Source organism: Physcomitrium patens, chromosome 23 (assembly GCF_059467195.1).
Source record: "Physcomitrium patens ecotype Gransden chromosome 23, ASM5946719v1, whole genome shotgun sequence".
Lineage (NCBI taxonomy): Eukaryota > Viridiplantae > Streptophyta > Bryopsida > Funariales > Funariaceae > Physcomitrium > Physcomitrium patens.
In genome coordinates, this window is record NC_143432.1 from 3,655,037 (window position 1) to 3,681,336 (window position 26,300).

The 26,300-nt window shown below is 35.9% G+C and overlaps 2 protein-coding genes across 2 annotated transcripts; one reads left to right on the forward strand and one right to left on the reverse strand.

Annotated features, from left to right (window-relative positions):
- Nucleotides 1-1,991: 1,991 nt before the first annotated feature.
- LOC112275981 (uncharacterized) lies at nucleotides 1,992-6,493 on the reverse strand. Its single transcript, XM_090246832.1, has 5 exons — nucleotides 6,469-6,493; nucleotides 5,170-5,351; nucleotides 4,724-4,914; nucleotides 4,436-4,549; nucleotides 1,992-3,465 (listed from the first exon to the last, which is right to left on the reverse strand). Exons 1-3 carry the CDS (start codon nucleotides 6,491-6,493, stop codon nucleotides 4,762-4,764), a joined length of 360 nt encoding a protein of 119 aa, XP_090102958.1. The 3' UTR covers nucleotides 1,992-3,465; nucleotides 4,436-4,549; nucleotides 4,724-4,761.
- A 1,209-nt stretch (nucleotides 6,494-7,702) lies between these two features.
- On the forward strand, nucleotides 7,703-25,995 carry LOC149986485 (uncharacterized). The gene is made up of 3 exons (XM_090246833.1): nucleotides 7,703-7,726; nucleotides 22,713-23,702; nucleotides 24,055-25,995. Exons 1-2 carry the CDS (start codon nucleotides 7,703-7,705, stop codon nucleotides 23,070-23,072), a joined length of 384 nt encoding a protein of 127 aa, XP_090102959.1. The 3' UTR covers nucleotides 23,073-23,702; nucleotides 24,055-25,995.
- The last annotated feature ends 305 nt before the right edge of the window (nucleotides 25,996-26,300 follow it).

Sequence of the window (26,300 nt, forward strand, 5' to 3'; positions counted from 1 at the left end):
AGTTATCCCAATTTTTATGGATGGAGAATTTACTTTGAAAGACTCATGCGTGTTTTGTTCGAGAATGAATGATATTTTTGAATGAAACCATTGAGTGCAGGAGGGAATTTTAGGATGCAAAATTTCCACTTTCTTGTCTTAGTTTCTTTATTTAATTTTTATAGAAATATTATATTATAGATCACAGTGACGAATTCTGAAGATGTTACAAAACATGATATATTCACATCACTTTAATGTTGACTTTTTAATTGCAAATGCAATGTACACATGCAATTGACTTTCAACAACAATCATTTTATGTTGGGCACCAAAAGAGAGTGTTGATTAAGAAACAAACCAAAGGAATTCTTGTATGGAATTATTTATGAACATGGTTAATGCTAAAATATTACATTCAAGGAGAAACACAAACTGCTTAGCCAGGTGATTTGTTGTCCAATGTTGTCTATATACTAAAATATTGTTGAAGATGGTTTCAAAACCAATGGTTGTGGTGTCATTTTCATTGTTAACATTGTACAATTTAATTCTTCATAAAAATAGGTCCAATTGGGAGATAATAAAGACTTCTTGTTATAGTAAACAAATCTTCTAAATGAAACAATTCAGATGAAAAAGTGAAATTTTTATTAAATCATGTTGCAAATTAAGGAATCATTATCTAATGATATTTGAACATTTCTGAAAGCCACATGGCATTACAATAAAACTAAAAAGTGATACAAGAGGCCAATTCTGAAATAAGAGGTGATGTTCAAGGAAAGTATGTTAAAATTACATCATGGACCAACACTAAAATGGAGAATTTTTAAAGGTAACATGCAATGATGACCAAATCATTGATAGTGAAACTTTGATTTTAACATATGCAAATAAACAAAAGAAGATGGTGCAAATTGTAATATAAGACATTCAAGGTCAACAATAAAAGATAATCAATCATTTTATTCAAGTATTAAATTTTATATTATACTCATGGATTTAATTATATTTGATAAGGTTATATTTATTAAGAAGCCATGTTATATATAAAGGAATGGTGATCAACTATTAAAATTCATTCTACATCTACAATTTGTCTAATTATAAAGTTTTTGATTATTGTGTGCATTCTTGACCAACAATAAATACATATCCATATCTACACATAACATCTATACATAACATGTGTAGATATAACAATATTATTGGCTTGTACAAAATGCCTAGAATTTCATCTACTTGCTTTTTATATTTTACATACTAATTTCTAATGTGGACTTGGTTTTTACCTTAAAATAATGTACCTAGTTGTTTTCTATTGTTCACATTGATGTTGTCATTTCTATATAAAGACATTTTTGTGTAGATGCCTTCTTCTAATTCTTCATTCAAAACTTGGATCTTTACCATGACTAATCTCTTCAATGTAAAATTGATGTAAATTAAATGTATCAAGTTTATATGTATATGTATCCTTTTGATTTTGTGAAAACAAATGCATTCTGTTCAATCTCTTCATAGTAATGTGAACCTTACCTTATTGCTTGAAAGAAAAAATAATTTGAAATTGAATTTTGGAATATCAAACAACTTGGTCTTTTTAGTATACTCACAATTTTATTGAAAAATCCTAGATTGAATGCTGCAATGACAATAGATTCTAAAGGTACCACTTTTCCACAAAATAAAGGTATTGAAGATAACAATAAAGACAATATAAACTCTGATATAGTTAATCTCTTCAACAATCGTTGAATTTGAACAGATTCTTTCGGAAATCCAAATATTTCCAATCATTACAAAAACCCTCTCGTAAAACTATCACCTGAGATGTCAATCCTTGTTCAAACAAAACATGGATCATAAAACCACATTCACAAAAACATTTAACATATTTTTGCTTGTATTTTATGAACATGCGTAACACAGCCTATTTCAATAATAAAATGAAAATAAAAATAAAAAATCTTATGCTACATTAAACATGCATTACAACGGCATAACAATTCTAGAAACATGATGTGTTAGAAAGCAAGAAAAGACATAAATGGAAAGAACCAGTATTATTTACACTAACATGCTCACTATGCAGTTCGCTATGCTTACTGAGTCAGATTGAACAATTGAAGATTGAGCAACAAGCAGTTTTTGTTTTTTCGTTTTCTCGACATCAACCTCTAACCGTCACCAGGCAGTTATATCAACACCACATGATGCTCGGCACTCAAAACGTCACCGACACACAAATGTGGCTAATAGTTTCCACGGTGGTGAAAATTACTGCAACTGATCATCTTATGATATAATACTACACAAGTTCTGCAAAGAGAGTGCAAGGTTGACTGATCTGATCTGCTGCAAGTTTGCTGAGAAGCTGACGAGGTCCCTGACAGAGAGCTCGTGAAATCTGAGCCCAAGCAGTTCAGTGATGCAAACATGGGGTCAGCTTACAAGTTTATGCAACGAAATCCGCTACACGACTATTTGAGCTGAAAGCAGGAGCAACAAGCAGTTGATCTGGAGACCAGACTATGCATGGAGTTTCGATGGTTCTGGAATAGCGTATCTGTCATGAAGGATCACTCACAGCACGCTTTGCGTCGTGCCAAAGGTCGTGCTCCACCACACCAGATGAGCTTGACTCACATTCTACGTGAGTAAGGAACTGAATTGTGTTCCTTGACGAACACCATAGCTGATTTTTTGACCTAGTAGAATAGGGTTCTGTGCTTGGGTGGAAAGACCGCCGAAAGCTTATGATCACTGTAAGATGACACCTGTGACATATCAGCACAGCCTGGAGCAATCGTTTTGCACGAGTCGGCAGTGGTGGCACCTGATCTTTGGTCATACACAACGTTGTTTCTTTCTTTCCTTATCCTACGGACCAGCTATTGGCCACAATACTTCGTTCTCAGGTATCTAACTGAAGGTTTTGAATGAGTTGAAAGGTGGCACGCTGAGAGGGGTGACAGACGATTTCAGTGATTCCAGTGTAATTACAACAGTATCTAGTGGAATGAAAATTACTGCCTTCGAACAACGACACGGTCCTCACTTCGATATCTCACAGTTCCTGCAAACTTTGTATCTCACTCGGTAAGGGTCTGGATATATTCGAGAAACATGGAAGTTGCAGAAAACATTTCGGGTTCAAAGACCTTCATGCCCCCTACAGTTTCTGTATACAAAGAATTAGTCTCCTTCGAAATCAGGAATTACTGCAACAACGATTCTCCAATTGCAGTGGGGAGGGACAACAATTGAAGAATCATCGTTGCAGAGTGCGAATGAAAAACTTTTGCAGTAACCGAGCCTTCTCGTGACTTACTGCAGGTATAATCAATCACACTGCAGGATAAGTCCCGCGTCGTGTTGACCAATTATCTTCAAACCACCTCCTGTCTGATTGCGTGCTTCTTCGCAGGGGCTCGATTCTCGTCCAGAATCGACTTCGCTATCCCAAACTCAAGATCCTACCTGCAGAGAGGTCATCACCCCAACAAAGCAAGAAGGAAGCCTGAGTTCACAGATACTTCCAACTCCTTCGTGATACAGATAACTCTTCGTGTTATTGACTGCACCAGTTATTAACAGGCGATACAGTCAACGTAATATCACTACAATCAGGAGTTCCCATTGCACCAGGACAAACATCAACGTGAATTACGAAAGCAGTAGGTCGACCGTCGTAAAAGGCTAACGTGAGCAAACGTTGCAGAAACGGAACTTCTGAATTACTGCAGATTTGGATACCCGATTTCAGCAAAGCCTCGTCAGTTCGTTCCCAATCCTGCAGTAATCAAACGACTAGGTCGACTGTTGGACTGCAGTTGAACTCGTGTTAAAGGATTAAAGCTCTACATGCTACGCAATAAGGTTGCTTTCGTGCGGCTTGTGTCAGTTCTATACATACAGGTGGTTTACTCAAGGTTAGGGGTAAACACCAGGCAGCAAAGAAAGGATAAATATACCAAGTGCGAAGCCTGAGATGGATCAGCATGCTTCCTGTTTGAACTGCAGGAGCACCCGCATATGATTTACACTGGTTCATGGCACCCAAATAACGACTGCTAATGTTAGAGCTCGGCTATAAGAGTGTTGGAGGATCATATCCAAGAAATGGACAGCAACCATTCATACTCTCGTTACAGCAAGCTTCTCTTCAAGCTGGTGACGTGCAACTTCTTTGCAAAGAGCTTCCTCAGTGGTGATAAATTATCTGCCGGAATCATTTCTGTTGGGGTTTTCGCTTCCAGGGTTTGCATTCCCGATTAAGAGTTCTGAATATTTAGGATGAAGAATCCTAAATGTTGACGATTTGTGGGCTTAGATGTTCTGGACAAGACTCCATCTCCCTTTACCGCTTAAGCTTGGTCGTTCACAGTATCGGGTTTCGGCTAAATTTGTCATTAAGTTCTTAGAGAGATGTATTAAGTAGTCCACTAACCTGACAACTCCAAGATTTGGTAACCAAGTACGTTGCAGAAACATCAAAGGATGAGTGTTGACAGTAAGTTTGCCAGCGGTTTCTTCGAACACATACTCTCATGGCATTCGTTCTCTGGCGTCACCCAAAGCAACAATAATTAGATACAACGTTTCCAAGACGAACAAAATCAAGTCCTGGGCCACAAGCTTACCATCCGCGTCGCAGCAATTAGTTGTGAAGGGAGAATCATACCAGAATTGTTCACAAATAATTAAACTATAAGATCAGCTCAGTTAAGCAACTCACAGTCAAACAACTTGGTGCATCTCGAGCCTCTGCGTACGTCAATTGCAGGAACACAACAGCGTTGGATGCTGTAATCCACTTCCACCTCCGAAACCACCTTCACTCAGGGCTTCCATCTCAGCTAGCCCCTCCGGAGATTTTCCCACTGTGGTAGTCACGTCAACCAAACCCGTCTCGGTGTAGGACTCCCACTGCAGAAACACACAAATATCATATTTCGCCACATCCACAACCCTCCGACGCAGAAGAAGAAGAAGAAGTAGAAGAAGTAGAAGAAAACATCGATCCAACAGTGGCGAGACGAAAATCAAACAACGCGACTGCCACACTTCCCGAAAGCCCCAGTAAACCCCAAATTCCAGACGCGTAAAAGTCAGAGAGAGTGGCAAAGGGAGCATGGCAGGAATCGTGCAGGAGGACGGTGGCATCGACAGTTGGGTGAGTACCATCGCAGTGTGCCTCCACAGAGCGGAAGGGGAGCATGGTGAAGGAGCGAGAGAGGCCGCAGCGCCGTGCGAAGGAAGGGCAGCAATGACGACACCAGTGTCGACGCAACAAGGCCCTGAAAACCGACCCTCCCTTCCCCGTTTCCCTTTCCCTTCGAGAGTGCCAGATGACGCTTGTTGGCCTCCAGTGTGAACAGCACACTACTAGGGGGACGCGTGTCGATCGGCGCCCACCGCGGGGAATCTACGTGCCAGACGCCAACGATAGAAATTCCACGGTGGCAGGGCCTTCGTGGAAGCCTTTGGCTCTCTTGAAACTTTCGTTCTCGCCCACGTGCCACTTTGCCTCACATAAGACTCGTACAATAACTAAAAAAAATAGGATAAAATATTTTAAAAACTATTTATAATTATAAAATTAATTCTTATTTTCAAAGAATTAAATTGATATTTTTTCTATTTATATGTGTTTATTTAAAATTAATTATGTAATATTTAATACTTATTTAATACTTATATGTATATATAAAAAAATTATAAAAATTATAAAATTTAAAATTTACTTTATATTTATATATTTTAAATATATATATATATATATATATATATATACACATACTTGAATTTCTAATAAGTTATAGAAATTTTCTTTAATATTTTTAAATAAAAAAATGATATAAAAAGATTATAAATGAGCTTTTAGAAAGTTTAAGAAATACTATTAAAAAATTATAAGATATTTTAATATAATATAATTCAATCATTATAATGAAATAATATTTGTAGTAATAGATATATTCTTAATATATTTTTTATTTTGATTTAATAAATTAAATTTTAATATAATATTTTTAGAAGTTATAAAATATAGCAATTTCTACTAAAATTTAATAGTTTACTTTGATACATATAAATCCAAATGATAAAATAAATAATAATATTATATTTTTAAAATAATAAGCTTGATTTGTAATATAATTTAAATCTAATTTAATAAAAGATTATATATATATATATATATATATATATAATTTAGTGAAGTATCTATTATAAAAACCTCTAACTTTAAAAAAACCCTCAAATACTTATTATTTATCTAAATCACCTAAAAACAATAGTCTAACATATTGTAGCAAGTTTACTCTTTGATATTGTTCTTCAATCTATGAAAAAACCTTGGATTTGCAATAGGTGTGCCAATGACATATACATGTAAACCAATAATTACCTATATGATTAGATAATAGTAGGTAAAAATAGATTAATTCTATAATATCTTCTAGTATGTTATTTTTTCACTTTTCTTTTCATACAAATTTTCCATGTTTATGCATCTTTTTCTAGTTCATATCCTTGACAGATTGACAAGAGTATACTTATAATATTAGTGCTTTGTCTTCTCTTTATTAAGAATGGATTACTTCTTTTTCTTGATAAGATATAAGCATATTAGAAGTTGCGGATTACCGTCTTCTAAACTAATATTGTTCTTAGTATCTTTTTTGTTCTCACGTTGTCGTATTGTAACACGAGTATACCGTGAAAATATAAAGAAAGGGGACTTTTATTAATGTTCAGTTACCTCGAATATTGGGAGCAACGACCAATTCCAGTGCAAATATTGAGAGGCTAGGTTCAGTCAGCCCGTTACAGTCAGCCGGGGCATACTGAAATGCTCTGTTCGATTCCAATAACGGGAGTCAGCAGAAAGAGAAAGGACCAATTCAACGACGGGTGAGCCTGGTTCGAAGAGCCAATTGGATCCAATTTCAAGACATCCAATCCAGGTCCTCTTACCCAATATGAGACCTGACTTGGTCGAGCAACCCAATGCGATCCAATTACGAGAACATCCAGGTCTTACTACGGGCCTCTTAGCCAATACGAGACCTGAATTGTTCGGCAGGTCTTACTACGGGCCTCTTAGCCAATCTGACGCGAAGGACCAATTTGACCCAATTACGGGAACATCCAGGTCTTACTACGGGCCTCTTAGTCGATACGAGACCTGAATTGGTCGGGCAACTCAATGTGGTCCCGATTATGGGGCTCCGATTCCGTTTCAGGGTGTTCCGTCCTTTGTGCCATTCCGGGAACGTCCTTTCGATAAAAGGATCTCTTAAAGGTAAAAACGGAGGAGAAAGCTCTGACGACGGGAGCCAATTCCAGATCCAAGACGGAAGATTGAAGAAATTCAGAGGCTAGGATTTGAGAGAGGGGAGAATTAGGGTTAAAGGAGAGGATAGGTTAAGAAAGGAAAGGTTTTTAGAAGGGTCGAAGAGCTAGCTTCATGCTTCGGAGCGGGGAAAAAAGACAGAGAATTGGATTTTTTTTTCTTCATAGGTTTTTGGGAAGACTGAGGCAATCGTTGCTGAAGTCAGTGCTGTACTGGTGAATCGGGATTTTAATGAAGTGGGTGTGATTATTCTTGACTGTTTTGTGAAATCGAAGTTACGTTTGTGATTGAAGAATTAAAAGGGTGTCTATAGGATCGAGTATGCGGAGTGAATGAAATTTATTGGATTAATCTAACATGACAGTCACTGGATATAAGATCGTGAGTATAAAGCGGTATCAAAGATTAGCAGTTTGGGTTGTTTGTGGTTCTCTGTAACGTTTAGAGACCTACCGGCTGGGGCAAAAAGGACTTCGGCGAGCAGTCGAAGGACATCTAAATAGATTTACGGTGTATTCTTGCAGTTGTTTATATTCCAACAGTCAAAAACCGATAGACTGCTTGAATGTTAGCGGATCTCCATACTACCTTCTACAGCCAGACGCCCGACGCATTCTCGAGCAGGAAAGCACGTAATACGACAACGTCCCATCTTTTGCTTGTCTTGAGCAATATTAGATATTTATTTTCCAAGTATTATCATTGCAGTGCTTGTTGAAATGAAGAGTGCAATAATACAAATGTAAGAACAATTTTAGGAGTTAATGCTTGCGATGCATCAACTCAGTTTACGACCATAAAGATCAACAAGAATTGCAGAAAGTAAAAATATAGATATGATTGGAGCTGCTTCAACATCTACACCTAATCATATCCTTTCTCCTACAATGGAACATCCTTCTCATATTAGGGAATCAAGACTTGCCTTACGAAAGAAGTTTGATGGTACAAGGTCCGAGTTTTGAGGATTTAATAATTAAGTATAACTTGTGATTGAACTTCAATGCCAAAGTTATCCAACTCCAAGGTTACAAGTTAGATTCATTGATACACTTCTTTCAAATTCAACATTATCGTGGTTTTCATCTTTTTTTGAACAATAAGATCCAATATTGGATAATTTAGAGGAATTTTTAGTAGAGTGTTGATCTATGTATGGTGAACATGACACTACTTGTGTTACAACCAACAAGATCCATATTTTGTGACAAGGCAATTAATCCGTAATATTATATGCTTCAAAATTTTGACAACTTACAACTGATATCAAGTGGGATGATGCTACACTTATTAACCAATTTTTCTATAGATTATAATATGAGGTAAAGAAATTGATGCTCAACTTACCTAATTCTCATACATTGAGTTAAGCAATCGACTTTGCTATGAAGTGTAACAATCAACTTTTTGAATTTTGATCTAAGAGTTAGAAAACTCGGCCTCAACATTACTATAATTCAATGGCAATACCAATGCCTCCTCAACACCTACATTCAGAAGTAGAAGATATGCAAATTAATGTGGTATGTTTCAAATCTCTTAGTGAACAAAAAAAGACTCACCTCCATTAGGAAGGATTGTACTTATATTATAAAAAATCTAAGCACAATGCTCAACATTGTTCAAAGAAGCAACAAAATTATAGAATGAAGAGTACAAATGTCAAAGAAGACAATATATCAAAAAATGAGTATGTCCAGCTACAATAGGGGTTGTGCAGCTGGAATCTTATACAATACCTAATGAAGGTCTTATTTTCTTCTCAGAACCCTCTCCTTGTTTTACAATAAATATTATTTTAGGACCTATACATTACAAAGCCTTTGCCTTATTAGATTCAAGAGCCTCAACATATTTTTTAGATGAAGAATTTGCTAAAAGACTTAACATATCTTTAGTAAGAAAAACTAAATATGTTCATATAGAAGTCATAGATGGTCGCCCGTTATCTTTTGGAGATGTTACTCACAAAATCCTTCCTATAAAAGTAATAATCAATGGTCATAATTGCTTTGTGGTATTTAATATCATTAGATCTTCTTCTAATCCAATCATTTTAAGTTTATCGTGGTTAAAAAAATACAATCTTTGAATAGATTGGATTTCTCGTATTCTTGACTTTTTTAAAAGTATAACCAAGAGTGTAATTAATCAAGTAGAAAATCATAAGTCTACTACAATTAAACCTATGTTTGTAAGTGCAAGATCTTTTTTGCATGCTACAAAAGAAAGATCACCTTGTATTATTTATGTCACATTAGTTTCTAATGGTGTAAAGATTTGAAGTGGTATTCCAAGAAAATATTAGGATTTATAAGATGTATTTGAGAAAAAAAATGTAATTATTCTTTCAAAACATGGTCCCTATGATTGCTTAATTGACCTTCAAAAAAGAGCACAATTGCCATTTATACCCTAAACCCTAAAACCCTAAACCCTAAACCCTAAACCAATCTATAATTTTTTGTAAAATGTGTTAGTCAAATTCAAGGAGTATATTGAAGAGAATCTAGCCAAGAAATTCATATGCCAATCCAAATCTCCAGCATGAGCCTTTTTCACTCTTGCTAATACCTTTTTAGTCCTTAGTCTTGTTTCAAGATTTTTTAGTTTTCTTGTTTTTGGTAATAGCCATTTTAGTTTAATATTATATCATCTTTGAGTGACTTTCCAGTTCTTTTCTATAACACAAGAATATATTGAAGATTTATTTTCTTCAAGATTCATGTCGTTGACAATTTGATAAGAGTGATGACTTACTGTTTCTCCTTTGTTTTAGAAATGAATAGATTATCCTACTTCTATTGTTGTGTTTTGAAGGTTTAGAGTTAAATTAAATATATGTTGCTAAATTCCAAAACCTCGCTTTTATAGAATGGAATGAAAAATCCTTTATTAATCAATTTTGATATAAGTTAAAAGATAATGTCAAAGATTTGTTATTGACAATGTCATAGGCAAAATCTTTGGAATAATTTATTACTCAAGCCATTATATGTAATAATTAATTATTTGAAGGATGTCAAGAAAAAAGACTTGGCATGAGAGGAACAAATCAAATAATAAAGGCAACTCCCAAGTTTTCAAAAATACATTCATTAAGGCTAAAAACAATGTAAATTCATACAATACCTTTTGAATTTCACACAAAGAAAAAAAAAGACTTGATGATATCAAAACTTATATTGTAGAAAAGCTAAATACCTTACTCAACATTATTCAAAAAAATAATACAACCATAAAATAAAAAGCATAGCTGCCAAGAAGACGTTTTGTCAAGAAAAAATCTTTTATTATTACAATAAGGATCATACGGCTAAAATCTTATGTATTTCCTAATAAATATCCTATTCTATCTTTAAATAGATTAGATTTCTAGTAACTTTAATCTTTTTGATAGTTAAATCTAAAATCTCCTTAGTCAAGTAAAAATACATAAATCTAATATATCTAAATTCTTATTGGTAGATGCAAGAGCTTTTATGCATGTTGTAAAAGAAGGATTATCTTTTTTTTTAATATGCCACACCTATTTTTGATGGCAAGAAGACGTGAAATAATTTTTCTAGCTAGTATCAAGATTTCTAGGATGTTTTTGAAAAGAAGAACACAGATATTCTTTTAAAGCATCATCTTTATGATTGTTCCATCAATCTTCATGAAGGAGCTCAACCACCATTTAGACCAATCTATAGCCTATTTCAAAACAAGTTGGTTGCACTCAAGCAATACATTTATGAAAACTTTGGCTAAAATTTTTATATGTCATTTTAAATCTTGAATTAAGGCTCTTATCTTATTTGTGAAGAAAAAAGATGAATCTCTGCAAATATATGTAGAATATCGAGGACTCAATAAGATCACCATCATGAATAGGTATTCTCTACTTTTAATTTCAAGACTTCTTGATTAACTGAATCAAGCAAAGATTTATACAAAAATAGATCTATAATGAGCATATAATCTGGTACGCATTAAAAAAAGAAATGAATGAAAAATTATGTTTTGAATCAGATATGGGTATTTTGAATAAAATGTCATGCCTTTTGGACTCATGAATGCACCCACTACTTTTCAACATCTAATGAATGATGTCTTTTGTAAGTTTCTTGATGATTTTATTATGTATTATTTAGACGATATCTTAATCTATTCTAAAAATAGAAAAGAGTATGAAGTTCATATTTGTTGTATGTTATAAAATTTAAAGATGTAAGATTATATGCCAAGTTAGAAAAGCATATATTCTACAGTACTCTAGTTGACTTCTTAGGATACATCATCTGTAATAAATAACTAATAATAGATCTAAAGAAGGTCCAAAATATCATGGATTAAAATATTCTAAAAATAATAAGAGATATGCAATACTTTTTAGACTTTTTCAATTACTATTACATCTTTATGAAGAATTTTTCTCAAGTTGCAACTCAACTTAAACATTTGATTTTTAAAAACAAACTTTAGTGGAGTAAAGGAGCTAAAGCATTGTTTGATGCTTTAAAAAAAGAATTTATTTCTATACCAATTTTATATCATGTTGACTTTTCTAAAGTATTTTTTATGGAAATAAATGCATTAGATTTTTTCTCAAGTATAATATTATCACAAATGGGAGTAGATGACAAATTCCATCAAATAGCTTTTAATTCTAAAATATTTTCAGCAAATAAGTTCAATTATGACATCCATGACAAAGAGTTCCTTGCAATTGTGGAATCATTATTTAGAAGGCTATTTGAGTCTAATCACAAAGTATATAGATCATAAGAACGTCAAGTATTTCATGTCAATATGTGTTTTGAATTGTCGCGAAGCTTGTTGGAGCATGTCTTTATTAAGATTTGATTTCAAGATCACTTATTAATCCAAAAAATAAAAAGATTTATCAAATGTCCTTTTAAGATGTTCTTATCTTACACCGAAAGAAGGAAATGCATCTTTTGATCAACAAAGAACATTTTTTTTGAAGCTAGAGTATTTTCACCTTTAAGCAATAAAATCAACATTGACTGTTGATTCAACTTTTGTAGAATAAATTCAATCAAGTATGCCTATTGATCATCTTATGCGTGATATCAAAAATAATTCTTTTAAGTATCATGATACTTCGAAGTTCGAATATAAGAAAAACTTATTCTATTTTTAGGGACAATTATATATTTTAGAAGGTAGGGCATGATTACATGTTCTTCAAACTTATCATGACTTTTTAGCAGCCGAACATTTTGGGTACAAGAAGACTTTGGAGCTAATATTGAGAGATTTTTAGTAGCCTCAAATGTAAAAGGCAGTCAAAGACTTTGTGCAATCATATGATATTTGTTCAAGATTCAAAAGTCCTTGTCATTGATTTAATGGAATTTTTTAGCCATTACCTATTTGCAAATAATCACGGTCTTTTATTTTTATCGATTTTATCAAGATTCTTTCAATCTTACGTTTGTATGATTCTATATTTGTAGTAATAGAATATTATATCGAGATAGCACATTTTGTACTATGTACAAAATCTATAATAGGTGAAAAAACAACTAAACTTTTTTTTGACAACATCTTTTATTATCATAGATTGCTCAAGGATATTATATTAGATACGAAGACTCAATTTATATCAATATTTTGGAAAATGTTTTTAAAGATATTACAAGTAAAAATAAAGCTTTATTTGGATTTTTATCTTCAAATTGATGGATAAACAGAATAGGTTAATTAAATTTTAGAGCAGTATTTGAGATGTACTATCAATTATCATCAAGATGATTGAATAATTCTTTTACCATTGACAAATTTTATGTATAATAATTAGATACATTATTCTACTTAACAAATATTTTTCTTTACCAATTATGATTATCATATATAACTTGATACTTTTGACTTTTCAAAAATTGATAATCTTGCAACAAAAGATTTGATAAATTATTTATCAAAATTACATGCAACAATGAAAGCACATTCAAATGAAGCTCAAGAACAACAAAAGATCAATGCATATGCATATTACAAGGAATGATCACAATTCAATGTAAGTGACAAGGTATGATTACTTCATTGCAATATCAATACTACCTGTTCTTGTGACAAGTTAGATTATTCTAGGCTTGAATCTTTTTCTAATAATGAACAAGTCAATTATATTGCTTATTGATTATATCTATCAGAGTCTATGAAGATCTAACTCGTAATTCAAATGTCTCTTTTTAAACCATATAAAACAATGAATATTTTGGAAGGAAGACAAATGCCATTGATTCTTATAGAAGTAGATAATAATTAAGAGTTTGAGATAGAAGAAGTCTTAGATTCAAGACAATGCCAAAATAAGTTGAAATATGTTGTCCATTAGCATGGATATGATATTAATGAATACACATGTGAGTCAATAAAAAAATCTTGGAAATGTAGCTAAGAGAAGTGAAGCTTTTCATTTTCAACATTTATCAAAACTAAGATGAAGAATAAAAAATCTTTACCATAAAAAAAATAAGATCAAAAGAAGTAAACACTCTACTTTCCATCATTCTTCGTAACTTCTGTATATTTGTAATAATAATGAGATAGAGAACCAACAACTAGCAAATTTAACTCAAGAGCTTTCAATTGCTCACTTATCAAACAAGACATTATAATTGTCACAATCTTCAAGACGATGTAATCGAGATGAAGATCCTCAAGAATGACATGTCCTTCCTCAAATAGATGGCGTGTCACGGACATACATATAATTACCTATATGAATGGATAAAAGTATGTAAAAGTAGATAAAAGTAGGTTAATTATGTAATATCTTCTAGAGAAGCTTCTTAGAAGCTTCATAGACGCTGCTTTGACTTTATAGGAGTCTATAGTTGACTTTTAGGTTAGAAACTTGGTCAACAAGTTAGCCATGAGCCACACATGTTGGAAGCTTAAAGAACAAGCTAACTACGTGGTCCATCCATAGAAAACTTGCCTTGCAAGCAAAGGCATGTGGCCTAGAAAGTCAACATATATTGGAGGTCTTATAGAACATCGCCATGTGGCTTCTAGTTAGATAGTATATATAGAGGCAAGAGTGAAGCCCTCTTCACTCTTGTCAACTCCTTTCTTGCTTCTAGTCTAGTTTCAAGGGTCTCTAGTTTTCTTATATTTTGGCAATAGCCATTCCAGTTTCTTTCTTAATATACATATTTCTATTTTGTCCTATTTCTTTTTTGAGAAAAGTCTCACTTACTCTTTAGCTTTCATCGATTTCTTGTCCTTGACAGATTGACAAGAGTACACTTACAATATCAGAGCTTTGTTTTTTCTTGAGTAAGAGTGGATTACCCCTTTCTCTTGACAAAACATAAGCGTATTAGAAGTTTGCGGATTACCCACTTCTAAACTGATATTGTTCTTAGTATCTTCTTTGTTATCAAGTCTTTCTTTTCTTTTGTCTTGAGCAATATCAAACAAATTTTTCTTCTTAGTGTCATTATGACAGAGCTTGTTGAAATGAAGAGTGCAATGGCACAAATGCAAGAGCAAATGAGGGAGTTAATGCTTGCGATGCATCAACTCAATTCACGAACACAGGAAAGAACAAGAATAGCAGAAAGTGGAGATATAGAGATGATCGGAGCTACTTCAACATCTACAACAAATCACGTTCCTTCTCCAATTGTACAACACCCTATAAGCACTAGAGAACCAAGAATTGCCTTACCTGAGAAATTTGATGGTACGAGATCAAAGTTTCGAGGGTTCATCAATCAAGTACAATTGGCAATTGAACTTCAACCGCAAAGCTATCCAACTCTAGGATCACAAGTCAGGTTTATTGGCACTCTACTTTCTGGTTCTGCTTTATCGTGGTTTTCGTCTTTTCTTGAACAACGAAATCCAATATTGGACAATTTGGAAGCTTTTTTGGTGGAGTTTCGATCTATGTATGGTGAACACGATGCAACTCGTGTTGTAACAAATAAGATCCGAATTCTGCGACAAGGAAATCGCTCAGTAACAGTATATGCTTCACAATTTCGACAACTTACAATTGACATCAAGTGGGATGATGCTGCACTCATCAGTCAATTTCTTTATGGATTGCAATACGAAGTAAAGAAATTGATGCTCAACTTACCTGATCCTCAAACTTTGAGTCAAGCAATCGATTTTGCGGTAAAATGTGATAATCGACTTTTTGAATTTCGATCTGAGAATCATTCACGGGAACTTCAACGTTATTACTCAATGGCAACATCAACATCTTTGCCAAACGTACATTCGGAAGTAGAAGACATGCAAATTGACGCGGTACGTTTTAAACCTCTAACTGAGCAAGAAAAGATTCGTCGTCGTCAAGAAGGATTATGTTTGTATTGCGGAGAATCTAAGCACACTACTCAACATTGTCCAAAGAAATGACGCAACTATAAAATGAGGGGTACGACGGTCAAAGAAGACAACATGTCGGAAAACGGATTCGTCCAGCTACAATAGGGACCGTGCAGCTGGAACCTTGTACAATTCCTAATGAAGGTCCTATCCTCTCCTCAGAACCCTCTCCTTGTTTTATAATAGACTTATATTTAGGACCTAAGAATTACAAAGCCTCTACTTTATTAGATTCGGGAGCCTCAGCATGTTTTTTAGATGAACAATTTGTTAAAAGTCGTAAAATACCCTATATACAGAAACCTAAACCAGTACATGTAGAAGGCATAGATGGTCGTCCCTTGTCTTCTGGAGATGTCACTCATGAAACTCATCCTATAAAAGTAACAATAGACGGTCATGATAGCTACATAGCTTTTAACATAATTAAATCCCCGTCCAATCCAGTTATTTTAGGTTTATCCTGGCTAGAAAAATATAACCCTCGAATAGATTGGAATTTGCGCAAACTTGACTTTTCCAAAAGCATTATTAATAGTTCTACGAACCAAGTAAAAAATTATAAGTCTAGTACAGTAAAACCCGTACTGATAGGTGCAAAAGCATTTATACACGCAGCAAAAGAAGGATCAACTTTTGCTATTTATACTGCACCTATTTCTGAAAACGTAAAGACTTCAAGTGGCATTCCAAGTCAATATCAGGAGTATCAAGACGTTTTTGAGAAAAAGAATGCAGATATTCTTCCTGAGCATCGTCCATATGATTGTTCGATCGACCTCAAGGAAGGAACTCAGCCACCATTTGGACCAATTTACAGTTTATCGCAAGATGAGATGGCTGAACTCAAGACATATATTGACGAGAATTTAGCGAAGAATTTCATACGCCATTCAAAATCTCCAGCAGGAGCTCCAATTCTATTCGTAAAGAAAAAAGATGGATCTTTACGAATGTGTGTTGATTATCGAGGACTCAACAAGATCACAATCAAGAACAGGTATCCATTACCTTTGATATCAGGACTCCTTGACCAGTTGAATCAAGCTAAGATCTATACAAAAATAGATCTAAGAGGAGCATATAATCTAGTACGGATCAAAGAAGGAGATGAATGGAAGACTGCGTTTCGAACCAGGTATGGACATTTCGAATATAATGTCATGCCCTTTGGACTCACGAATGCACCAGCTGCTTTTCAACATCTCATGAATGATGTATTTTGTGAATTCTTAGACAATTTTGTCGTCTGCTATCTAGACGATATCCTGATCTATTCCAAGAACGTCGAAGAACATGAAATACATGTTCGTCAAGTATTACAAAAACTTAGAGATGCAGGATTGTACGCCAAGATGGAAAAGTGTTTATTTCACACTACTCAAGTTGACTTTTTAGGATACATCATTTCAAATGATGGTCTCATGATGGATTCTAAGAAAGTCCAAACAATCGTGGATTGGAAGATTCCAAGGACGGTAAGAGATGTCCAATGTTTCTTGGGATTTGCCAATTACTATCGGATCTTCATTAAAGATTTCTCACAAGTTGCAGCTCCACTTACACGCTTGACTAGTAAAGATAAATTTCAATGGAATCAAGAAGCAGAAGCAGCATTTGAAGCCTTGAAGACATCGTTTGTCTCTGCACCAGTCTTATATCGTGTTGACTTTTTCAAGGCATTTTTTATGGAAACAGATGCATCAGATTTTGCCTTGGGTGCAGTTTTATCACAAATGGGAACAAATGACAAACTCCATCCGATAGCTTTTCATTCAAGAAAATTCTCAGCAGCCGAGATCAATTATGAGATCCACGATAAAGAACTTCTTGCGATCATGGATTCCTTTCAAGAATGGCGTCATTATCTAGAAGGCGCTTCTAGTCCAGTCACTGTGTATACAGATCACAAGAACCTCGAGTATTTCATGTCAGCACGCGTGTTGAATCGTCGTCAAGCTCGTTGGAGTATGTCTTTGTCAAGATTCGAGTTCATTATCACTTATCGGCTAGGAAAACAACAAGGTTTGTCCGATGCCCTATCTAGATGTTCTTATTTTGCACCAAAAGAAGGAGATGCAGCTTTTGAGCAACAAAGAACGGTCCTCTTGAAACCGGAGCAATTTCATCTCCGAGCAATGAAATCAACATTGACTGTTGATTCAACTTTTCTCAAGCAAATCCAGTCCAGTATGTCCTCAGACCCTCTTGTTTATGATATCGAGAATAATTCTTCCAAGTCTCATGATTCTTCTAAGTTCGAGTTCAAGAATAATCTATTATATTTTGAAGGACGCCTATATGTTCCAGAAAGAGAAGCACGTTTACGTGTTCTTCAAGCACGTCATGACTTTCCAGCAGCAGGGCACTTTGGATATAATAAGACTTTGGAACTCATATCAAGAGATTTTTGGTGGCCACAAATGTGGAAGTCAGTCAAAGACTTTGTACAATCATGTGATATTTGTTCAAGATCAAAAATTCCTCGTCATCGACCTTACGGACTTCTTCAGCCATTACCTATACTAGAACAACCATGGTCTTCTCTTTCTATGGATTTCATCACAGATCTTCCAAGCTCAAGATCTTATGATTCTATATTTGTGATAGTAGATCGTTTCACCAAGATGGCACATTTTGTGCCATGTACAAAATCTATCACAGGTGAAGAAACAGCTAAGCTTTTCATTGATAATATCTATCGCTATCATGGATTACCTAAAGATATCATATCGGATAGGGGAACTCAATTTGTGTCAAGATTTTGGAGGACCCTTTTCAAGATTTTAAAAGTGGACATAAAGCTATCTTCGGCTTTCCATCCTCAAATTGATGGACAAACAGAGCGCGTAAACCAAGTCTTGGAGCAATATTTAAGGTGTACTATCAACTACCAACAAGATGATTGGACAACCCTTCTGCCATTGGCAGAGTTTGCTTATAATAATACGGTACATTCTTCCATGCAACAAACACCTTTCTTTACCAATTATGGCTATCATCCACGACTTGATACTTTTGATTTTTCAAAAGTTGATAATCCTGCAGCAGAAGATATGGCAAATCGGTTGTCAGAGTTACATGCAATAATGAAGACACAATTGAAGGAAGCTCAAGAACGACAAAAGATAAACGCAGATCTATATCGTAAGGAGCAACCACAAATCAATGTGGGTGATAAGGTATGGCTACTTCGTCGCAATATCAAGACTACTCGACCTTGTGACAAGTTGGACTATCGTAGGCTTGGCCCCTTTTCTGTTTCTGAACAGATCAACCCAGTTGCATATCGGTTACATCTACCGGAGTCAATGAAGATCCATCCTGTATTCCACGTGTCTCTTCTTGAACCATATAAGACAGTGGATATACAAGGAAGAAGACAAATGCCACCGCCTCCTATAGAAGTAGATAATAATGAAGAATTTGAGGTGGAAGAGATATTAGACTCAAGGCGGCGCCGAAATAAGCTAGAATATCTTGTTCATTGGCGCGGATATGATATTAGTGAGCGCACATGGGAGCCATCTAGGAATCTAGCAAATGCATCAGCTAAAGTCAAAGTTTTTCATCAACGACATCCATCAAAACCAAGATGAAAACCTCTCTTATAAAAGAGACAAGATTGAGGCAAGATAACATTCAATTTCCTATCCTTGTTTGTAACTTCTTTGCATTTTGTGACGCTAATTAGATGGAGAGCCAACAACCAGCGGATTCAACTCAAGAACCTTCGTTTGCTGACTTACCGGATGAGACATTGCAATTGTCACAACCTTCAAGATGACGCAACCGAGATGAAGACCCTCAAGAACGACATGTTCTTCCTCGAATAGATGGTGAGATACAACGCGTTTGGTATCACGACCTTGGAAGAGATTCTCGATGTTTGGTGATATTATTGGAAATAGGAACGACTCCTGATGGTGTTTCAAATGTATTATTTGAAGGAAGTTATGAAGGCCTCAACAGTGATCAAATAACAGGGTGGTCTTCTCGCCCTGGAATGGGACACTATCGATGGCTAAGAGGACCCATCAACTATCTTCGAAGAGAACAAAGATCAGAGTATGTAGCAAATACAATTCGCCGCATATTAGATTTTTTCAATATATAATCACCGCTTCTCGTGGAACTCGTCCCTAGAAGGGAGGGTAATGTCACGGATATACATATAATTACGTATATGAATAGATAAAAGTATGTAAAATTAGATAAAAGTAGGTTAATTATGTAATATCTTCTAGAGAAGCTTCTTAGAAGCTTCATAGACGCTGCTTTGACTTTATAGGAGTCTATAGTTGACTTTTAGGTTAGAAACTTGGTCAACAAGTTAGCCATGAGCCACACATGTTGGAAGCTTAAAGAACAAGCTAACTACGTGGTCCATCCATAGAAAACTTGCCTTGCAAGCAAAGGCATGTGGCCTAGAAAGTCAACATATATTGGAGGTCTTATAGAACATCGCCATGTGGCTTCTAGTTAGATAGTATATATAGAGGCAAGAGTGAAGCCCTCTTCACTCTTGTCAACTCCTTTCTTGCTTCTAGTCTAGTTTCAAGGGTCTCTAGTTTTCTTATATTTTGGCAATAGCCATTCCAGTTTCTTTCTTAATATACATATTTCTATTTTGTCCTATTTCTTTTTTGAGAAAAGTCTCACTTACTCTTTAGCTTTCATCGAGTTCTTGTCCTTGACATGGCGAGATACAATTTGTTTGATATCATGACCTTGGAAGAGAATCTCAATGTTTAGTGATTTTATTACAGGTAGAAACAACTCCTGACAATGTTTTAAATATTTTATTTGAAAGAAGTTACGAAGGCCTCAACAAAAATTAAATAATAGGGTGGTTTTTTTGCCTTGATATAAGATACTATCAATGACTGAGAAGATCTATCAACCATCTTCAAAGAGAACAAAAATCAGAGTATGTGGAAAATAAAATTTGTTGCATCTTGGATTTCTTCAACATATGAAGACCGCTCCTTGTAGAACTCATCTCTAGAAGGAAAAGTAATGTCATTGATATACATACATAATCTAATAAATATCTATATGATTAGATAGAAATAGATAGAAATAAGTAAAAATAAATAAAAATAGATTAATTTCATAATACCTTCTAAAAAGACTTCCTAGAAGCTTCATAGACGTTGTTTTGTTTTAACATGTGTTTGAAGTTGATTGATAAGCTAGAAACTTAGTCAACAAATTAAACATGTTTTGATAGCTTGCGGAGTAAGTTAATTATGTGGCCCTCATATAGATAACTTGCCTTGCAAGTTAAGATACATGTTTTACAAAGTCAACATTGTTTAGAAGTCTTATAGGACATCTCTATGTAGCTCTTAGTTGAGAATACATATGGAAGCAAAAGTAAAGCCTTCTTCACTCTTGTTAATGCCTTTCTAGTCTTTAGTCTTCTTTCAAGTTTTTTTAATCTTCTTGTTTTTGATAGTAGCCATCTTAGTTCAATATTATATTATCTTTGAGTGACTTTTCAGTTCTTTTCAGTATTACAAGAATGTATTGAGGATTTTTTTTCTTTGAGATTTATATCCTTGACAAAATATCCATGCATTCTTTATAATAACAAATGTATCTCTTGACATTGATATAATATCACCATTAGCTCGTCTTGCTACATCACTTTCAATGTCATCTATAACAAGGTTCTATTCACCTTTACAAATGCTAATTTTTAAAAATAAATTATATTAATTCTAAAACATCAAGATTATAATTGACTTGTAATTTAATGTATCTTAAAATGCTCAATTCTTTTAAAATATATACATATATTTAATAAAATAAATAGGCATGTAATTTTCCATGGCTAGTAATTGTATTAATTTATATATAATGAATAAAAAGTTGTAGGTCAAATATGTTTTTGAAAAGTAAGATTTACATATATTTTGGTATTTTTAGCAATTGCTACTAAAATGTGAAGGCTTGGGATTAAGCAAGATGGTCTTCTCAAACCATGCTTTTCATATACAAATCCTAAGCTTCTAACAAAGAAAGTACTTACATAATACAATAGAAGTCATTATTACTACCATCACAAAATCTTTGCTAAATTAGCTTTATCATTTCTATAAAAAGTGTTCAAAAAATACTTTTATTATTTGTAAAATAAGTTATTTTTTTATTAATAAAACATTTTTTTTAAATAATAAGGAAATATTGTCTTATTTTTCAAAAGCATTAAGTATTTTAAGATATAACTGGTTGTGAGTCAATTATGATCTTGTCATTTTAGAGTTTGTATGTTTGTTGTTTGAGAGTTGGTATTTACAAAGGTGCAAGAGACTTTACTATAGATGGCTTCGTAGGTGGTGTCATTGAATAAATGAATAGTAATATCCTATCAATGACTAGGGATATATTTACTATTATAAAAAACATAAAGATATTCTTGATATTTTAGGATATTTAAGAGATATATTTGAAATTTTGTCTTTATTTTTATTGTTAAGATTGTATTATGGAAAATAAAATAAAAAAAACTAAAAAATATAAAAATTTGTTGCATTAGCATATTATTTATGGCTAAAATTTAATGATTTTAAACTTTGACAACTAATAAAAAATATTTTTGAGTTGTTGAAAGATCATGAATCTAAGACATGATAACAAGACACCTTAAATTATAGTTGTTGGTATAGTACATCTATATTATAGATACAAACATCTTTTAAAAATCTAAGTGTTAATTTCAGGACATCATATTCACGCCCAAAAGCACAAAAAAGTGAAAAAAAAGATGATACATCCATCTTTATCCAAAAACATCACATCTATTAATAGAATGATGATCTCGTGCATGTAAAGAGAAAGAAACTGGTAGAGATAGAGAGAGAGCGCGAAGTCTGTAGAAAGAGAACGAAAGGGACATGTAGACATAGAAAGAGAATCTAACGAAAGAAAGAGAGCAAGGAGTGGGACAAGTAGAGAGGGGGTGAAGCGTGCGCGGGGGAAGGCCGTGGGGGTGACACAGGGACAGGACGAACAGGCGCGGAAGGTGGGGGAGGGGGGCTACGAGTGTGCAAGCCCTGCCCTCTGCCCCTCTTTCCCTGCCCAGTGTGCTTGGCCGGATAATGCGTGGAAGCGGCACGACATCGGAGAGCAGGCCAGGGCAGAGTTGGTTGGACTGGCAATGGCGAGGCCCGACTGCAGCAGCAGCAGAAGCAGCAGTGGTAGCAGCGTGAGAGAGAGAGCGAGAGAGTTAGATTCGAATGCGGAAGGAAGGAAAGAAGGAAGATCAGAAACTTTCAACCTGGCTTTTGTTTTGCTTTGCTGCTTGCCTGTCTTCCTTCCCGTCCCTGATACTCGGCCGTCTACGGCGCTTGGCCCATAACATCCCTGAATGAGCCCCGCCACGTGTGACCGGAACTGATCACCGGTGCCGCACTCGAACACCGCACTGGCTTGGCTTGGCTTGACTACAATGTAGCGGGACCAATCGCCATCGCCGTTTCAGGGCTGTCTGATCACAACTGCCCCCCACCTCCCCCTCTCTCTAGTGTATGCCTGACGGCAAGGAAGGGCCCCGGCCTGCAGATGTACACATTTCTCTGGTTTCATTGAATATGTGTGCACCAATCGTGTCCCGCTCTGTGCAGAAAAGGAGCAACCGGATAGCAATATAATAATGGGTGCTGACTATCATCTTGTTTCTTTGTCTAGAAAGATGGTCGTAGGTTCATGTCCGCTACGCATATGTTGCTGAGGTGATGAGCAGGAAGTGGAAGAGGAAAATAAGATTCAGCACCTGGTCGCAGCTGGTCCGAAACCTTGTTATGCATGATGGATCATTACTTAGGATATTCTCACAACCTACCATACGGTGGGTCCATCCACGGTTTTGGTCTGGATGTTGATCCTGAACACCACTTGGTTTACTCAAAAAATGAAGTCAATTGTGATATGCAGTGAATAGCAGGCGCACCGAAATCACGATCTTTCGCAGATGCCAGTTCCCACAGTGGTTGGTCTGCTCCACTTCCGTCTCACGTTTGAACCCATGATGAGCTTCTTAACCAGTTGGGATTTGATTATACAATCTCAGTGAACTAGGGATGGAACTACTAATCATGAATCATACTCAAAGTTTTATTTGGAGCGGTGGAGGAAAAGGATGTGGTGTAATACTTGGTTTAAAAATTGGTGGAATTGTATCATGCCAGCCTGGGTAAATCTTCCGATGCGAAGAAAGCCGTGTTTTTATTTCAACAACAATGTCAGTTTGAGAACCTGAACTGTCCTTGAGTAAGAGTTGCACCGTGGTAGCTGTACTTCGACGGTTGATCATGTGTATTACTTGCACCATTCTTGTTCAGGTATCCTGTGGCCACCAGCACATGACAGATAAATTTTCGACCAAGGGAGGGCTGGAGGATGAGCAGATGCTAACCGTCAGAATGGAGTCGATGCCTAGCCAGGGAATTCCTATGGGCCCGGCTAAGTAAAGCATACTAGTTCGCGGTCGAGGGAGGATTGTCAGTGGTAATGGCCCACTGTGAACCAGATTTCTCTCGAATTAATTTTCCCACCACACGAGAGGCACTACGGACAAAGTCGATCGGGGTCGTATCCTCTGGGAAACTGCACTTTTGACAAAGTCTCTCCCGAGAATTTTTGCACAAAGCAAAAATTTCGCGGTAGACCCATCGTTTGGCGCTCCTGGCCCAGGCCAATCGAGGGACGGACTACCGAAAATAGAGGGTTAGGAGGAGGATTCGCTGCACTCTCTAGAATAGCAGAAATTGGTACAATTTTTCATTTGTAACAGAGGGATTTTCCGGTGGTACGAGCGTCCGTCGGTTTTCACACGTTTGCCAGTGCTTGTCCCTCACTTACCTGACCTTCGTCATTCGAGGGCCTGCAGAAAGTACATAAGAAGAGTTCTTCAGAGGTTTTGCAGGCAGGTGTCTCACTTCGAAAGGTACAGACACAAGCGCTGGATCTCGACGAACGTACGTGATGTGGGCTCTGCATCTGGAGCTCAATGTCCCAGCCCCGAAGGACCCGACGGCTGGTAGGGTGCACTCCAAGTGCCGCCCCTTGGAAGCCTCAGTTTGGCACGAAGCTCTTCCTCCTTCCGCCATCACTGAGTGGGTTAGTTTGTGGCATGCTCAGACATAGTACCCTACCATTTGTCTTATCCCTTAGTGATAAGTAATGCTCGACGTTCGTGTTGTTTGCTTACCAAGTTGCAGTGGTTCATGCTTCAGTTTTGAATTGCTGCAGTCAGTCCTCTTTAGTCGGCAGTTTTCGTATTTCGCCGACTTCGGTGACTGCAGAAAGTCGAAACAGTAGAGAGCCTGTTGAATTGCAGCGGTAGACTTGTCTGGCATCATTTGGTAGTCGTCAAACTTATTCTCCCCGAGTTGTAGCGGAATGATACCAGAAATTCGTGCCAAGCTGTGTGCAACCAAGGGGTTTGTTACTTAAGATCCACATGGGAGGAGCGTCCCTACCAGCACACCATGGCTGCTCTACATGCGCACTGTTCGGACTGATCACTTCTGCTTCATAGCTCTAGCAACGTATTGGTAACAGGAATCTTGTTTATATATATATATATATATATATATTTTCTTTGTTCATTTTCTTTTTCTGTTTTCTGGATCCCAGCTTGTTACGGTTTACTTGCAGCCTCGGCACGTCGAGTGACATACTGATGAATACTTTGCTCACCCAAAATTTAACTTTTGTCAAAGTGTAAACAGTCCGCGTCTTTCTAGGCTCACCATTAACATAAATAATTGTTGTGGTGCTGCATCACTTGAATAAGTATATACGGAATCTGAACGGTTGCTCAAGTGATTCTGCAGGGTATGTGAGGAACAATCCCATATTTACTGCAGGTGCAGCTGCTGGGCTTTTGGATGCATGTCGAAGCATGAGTTGCGTGTCCAAGGACTGTTTTGGTACACATTGGCTTAGCATGGGATCCCACTACGAGAAGTGCCGGGCATCGAATATTGATAAACGAAGGTGTGGCATACTTGTGCTGATGGTTGTTTTACAACTTGACGTGAGGCGCACAGCCATCGATCTTGTGTAGATTACGAATTGGGAATAAGTACAAAAAGGCGACTTCTATACTGCAGGGTTGTATCCCTGCGATGATGGTCCGCTGTTAATTCTATCATTACGTGCTAAATAGGGTATGTCTGTAAAAGTACTTCACAGAGCAAATCAGTTCTGATAATGTGTAATATATTGTTACTCAAAAGATGACACTTGATGAGTTCAATTGAAGGGGCGTTATTTGACTTTGAGCATTAGGAATGAGAATGTGCATGTATGGGGGTGACTTTAGAAAGAAAATGGAGCTTTCTTGAAGATGAGGTAGAAGCGAGCTTTTCAAATTTTGCTTTTTTACGCATCGAATATCCTCTTCTCAACTCCTCGAAGCCACAGTGGAACCTTGCCGCCACTTATGGCGCGCACGTGCAAGATCAGTAAAGTTGTCACGACGTGATCGTTAATGAACGCCAGCCCAAACGGATGCCTTGCACAAAGTTTGGGTTGCGTCTGAGATGAATAAAGAAAAAAAAAACTCCACACCTTGAAGCTG

Coding starts and splice junctions, on each gene's coding strand:
- LOC112275981 (XM_090246832.1), bottom strand. CDS start 6,493: ATGGAAAATTTGTATGAAAAGAAAA. Junction 5,352..6,468: donor AAATTTGTATGAAAAGAAAA/GTGAAAAAATAA, acceptor TTCACACTGGAG/GCCAACAAGCGTCATCTGGC. Junction 4,915..5,169: donor TGTGGAGGCACACTGCGATG/GTACTCACCCAA, acceptor GTGTTTCTGCAG/TGGGAGTCCTACACCGAGAC.
- LOC149986485 (XM_090246833.1), top strand. CDS start 7,703: ATGACAGTCACTGGATATAAGATC. Junction 7,727..22,712: donor CAGTCACTGGATATAAGATC/GTGAGTATAAAG, acceptor GGGGTGACACAG/GGACAGGACGAACAGGCGCG.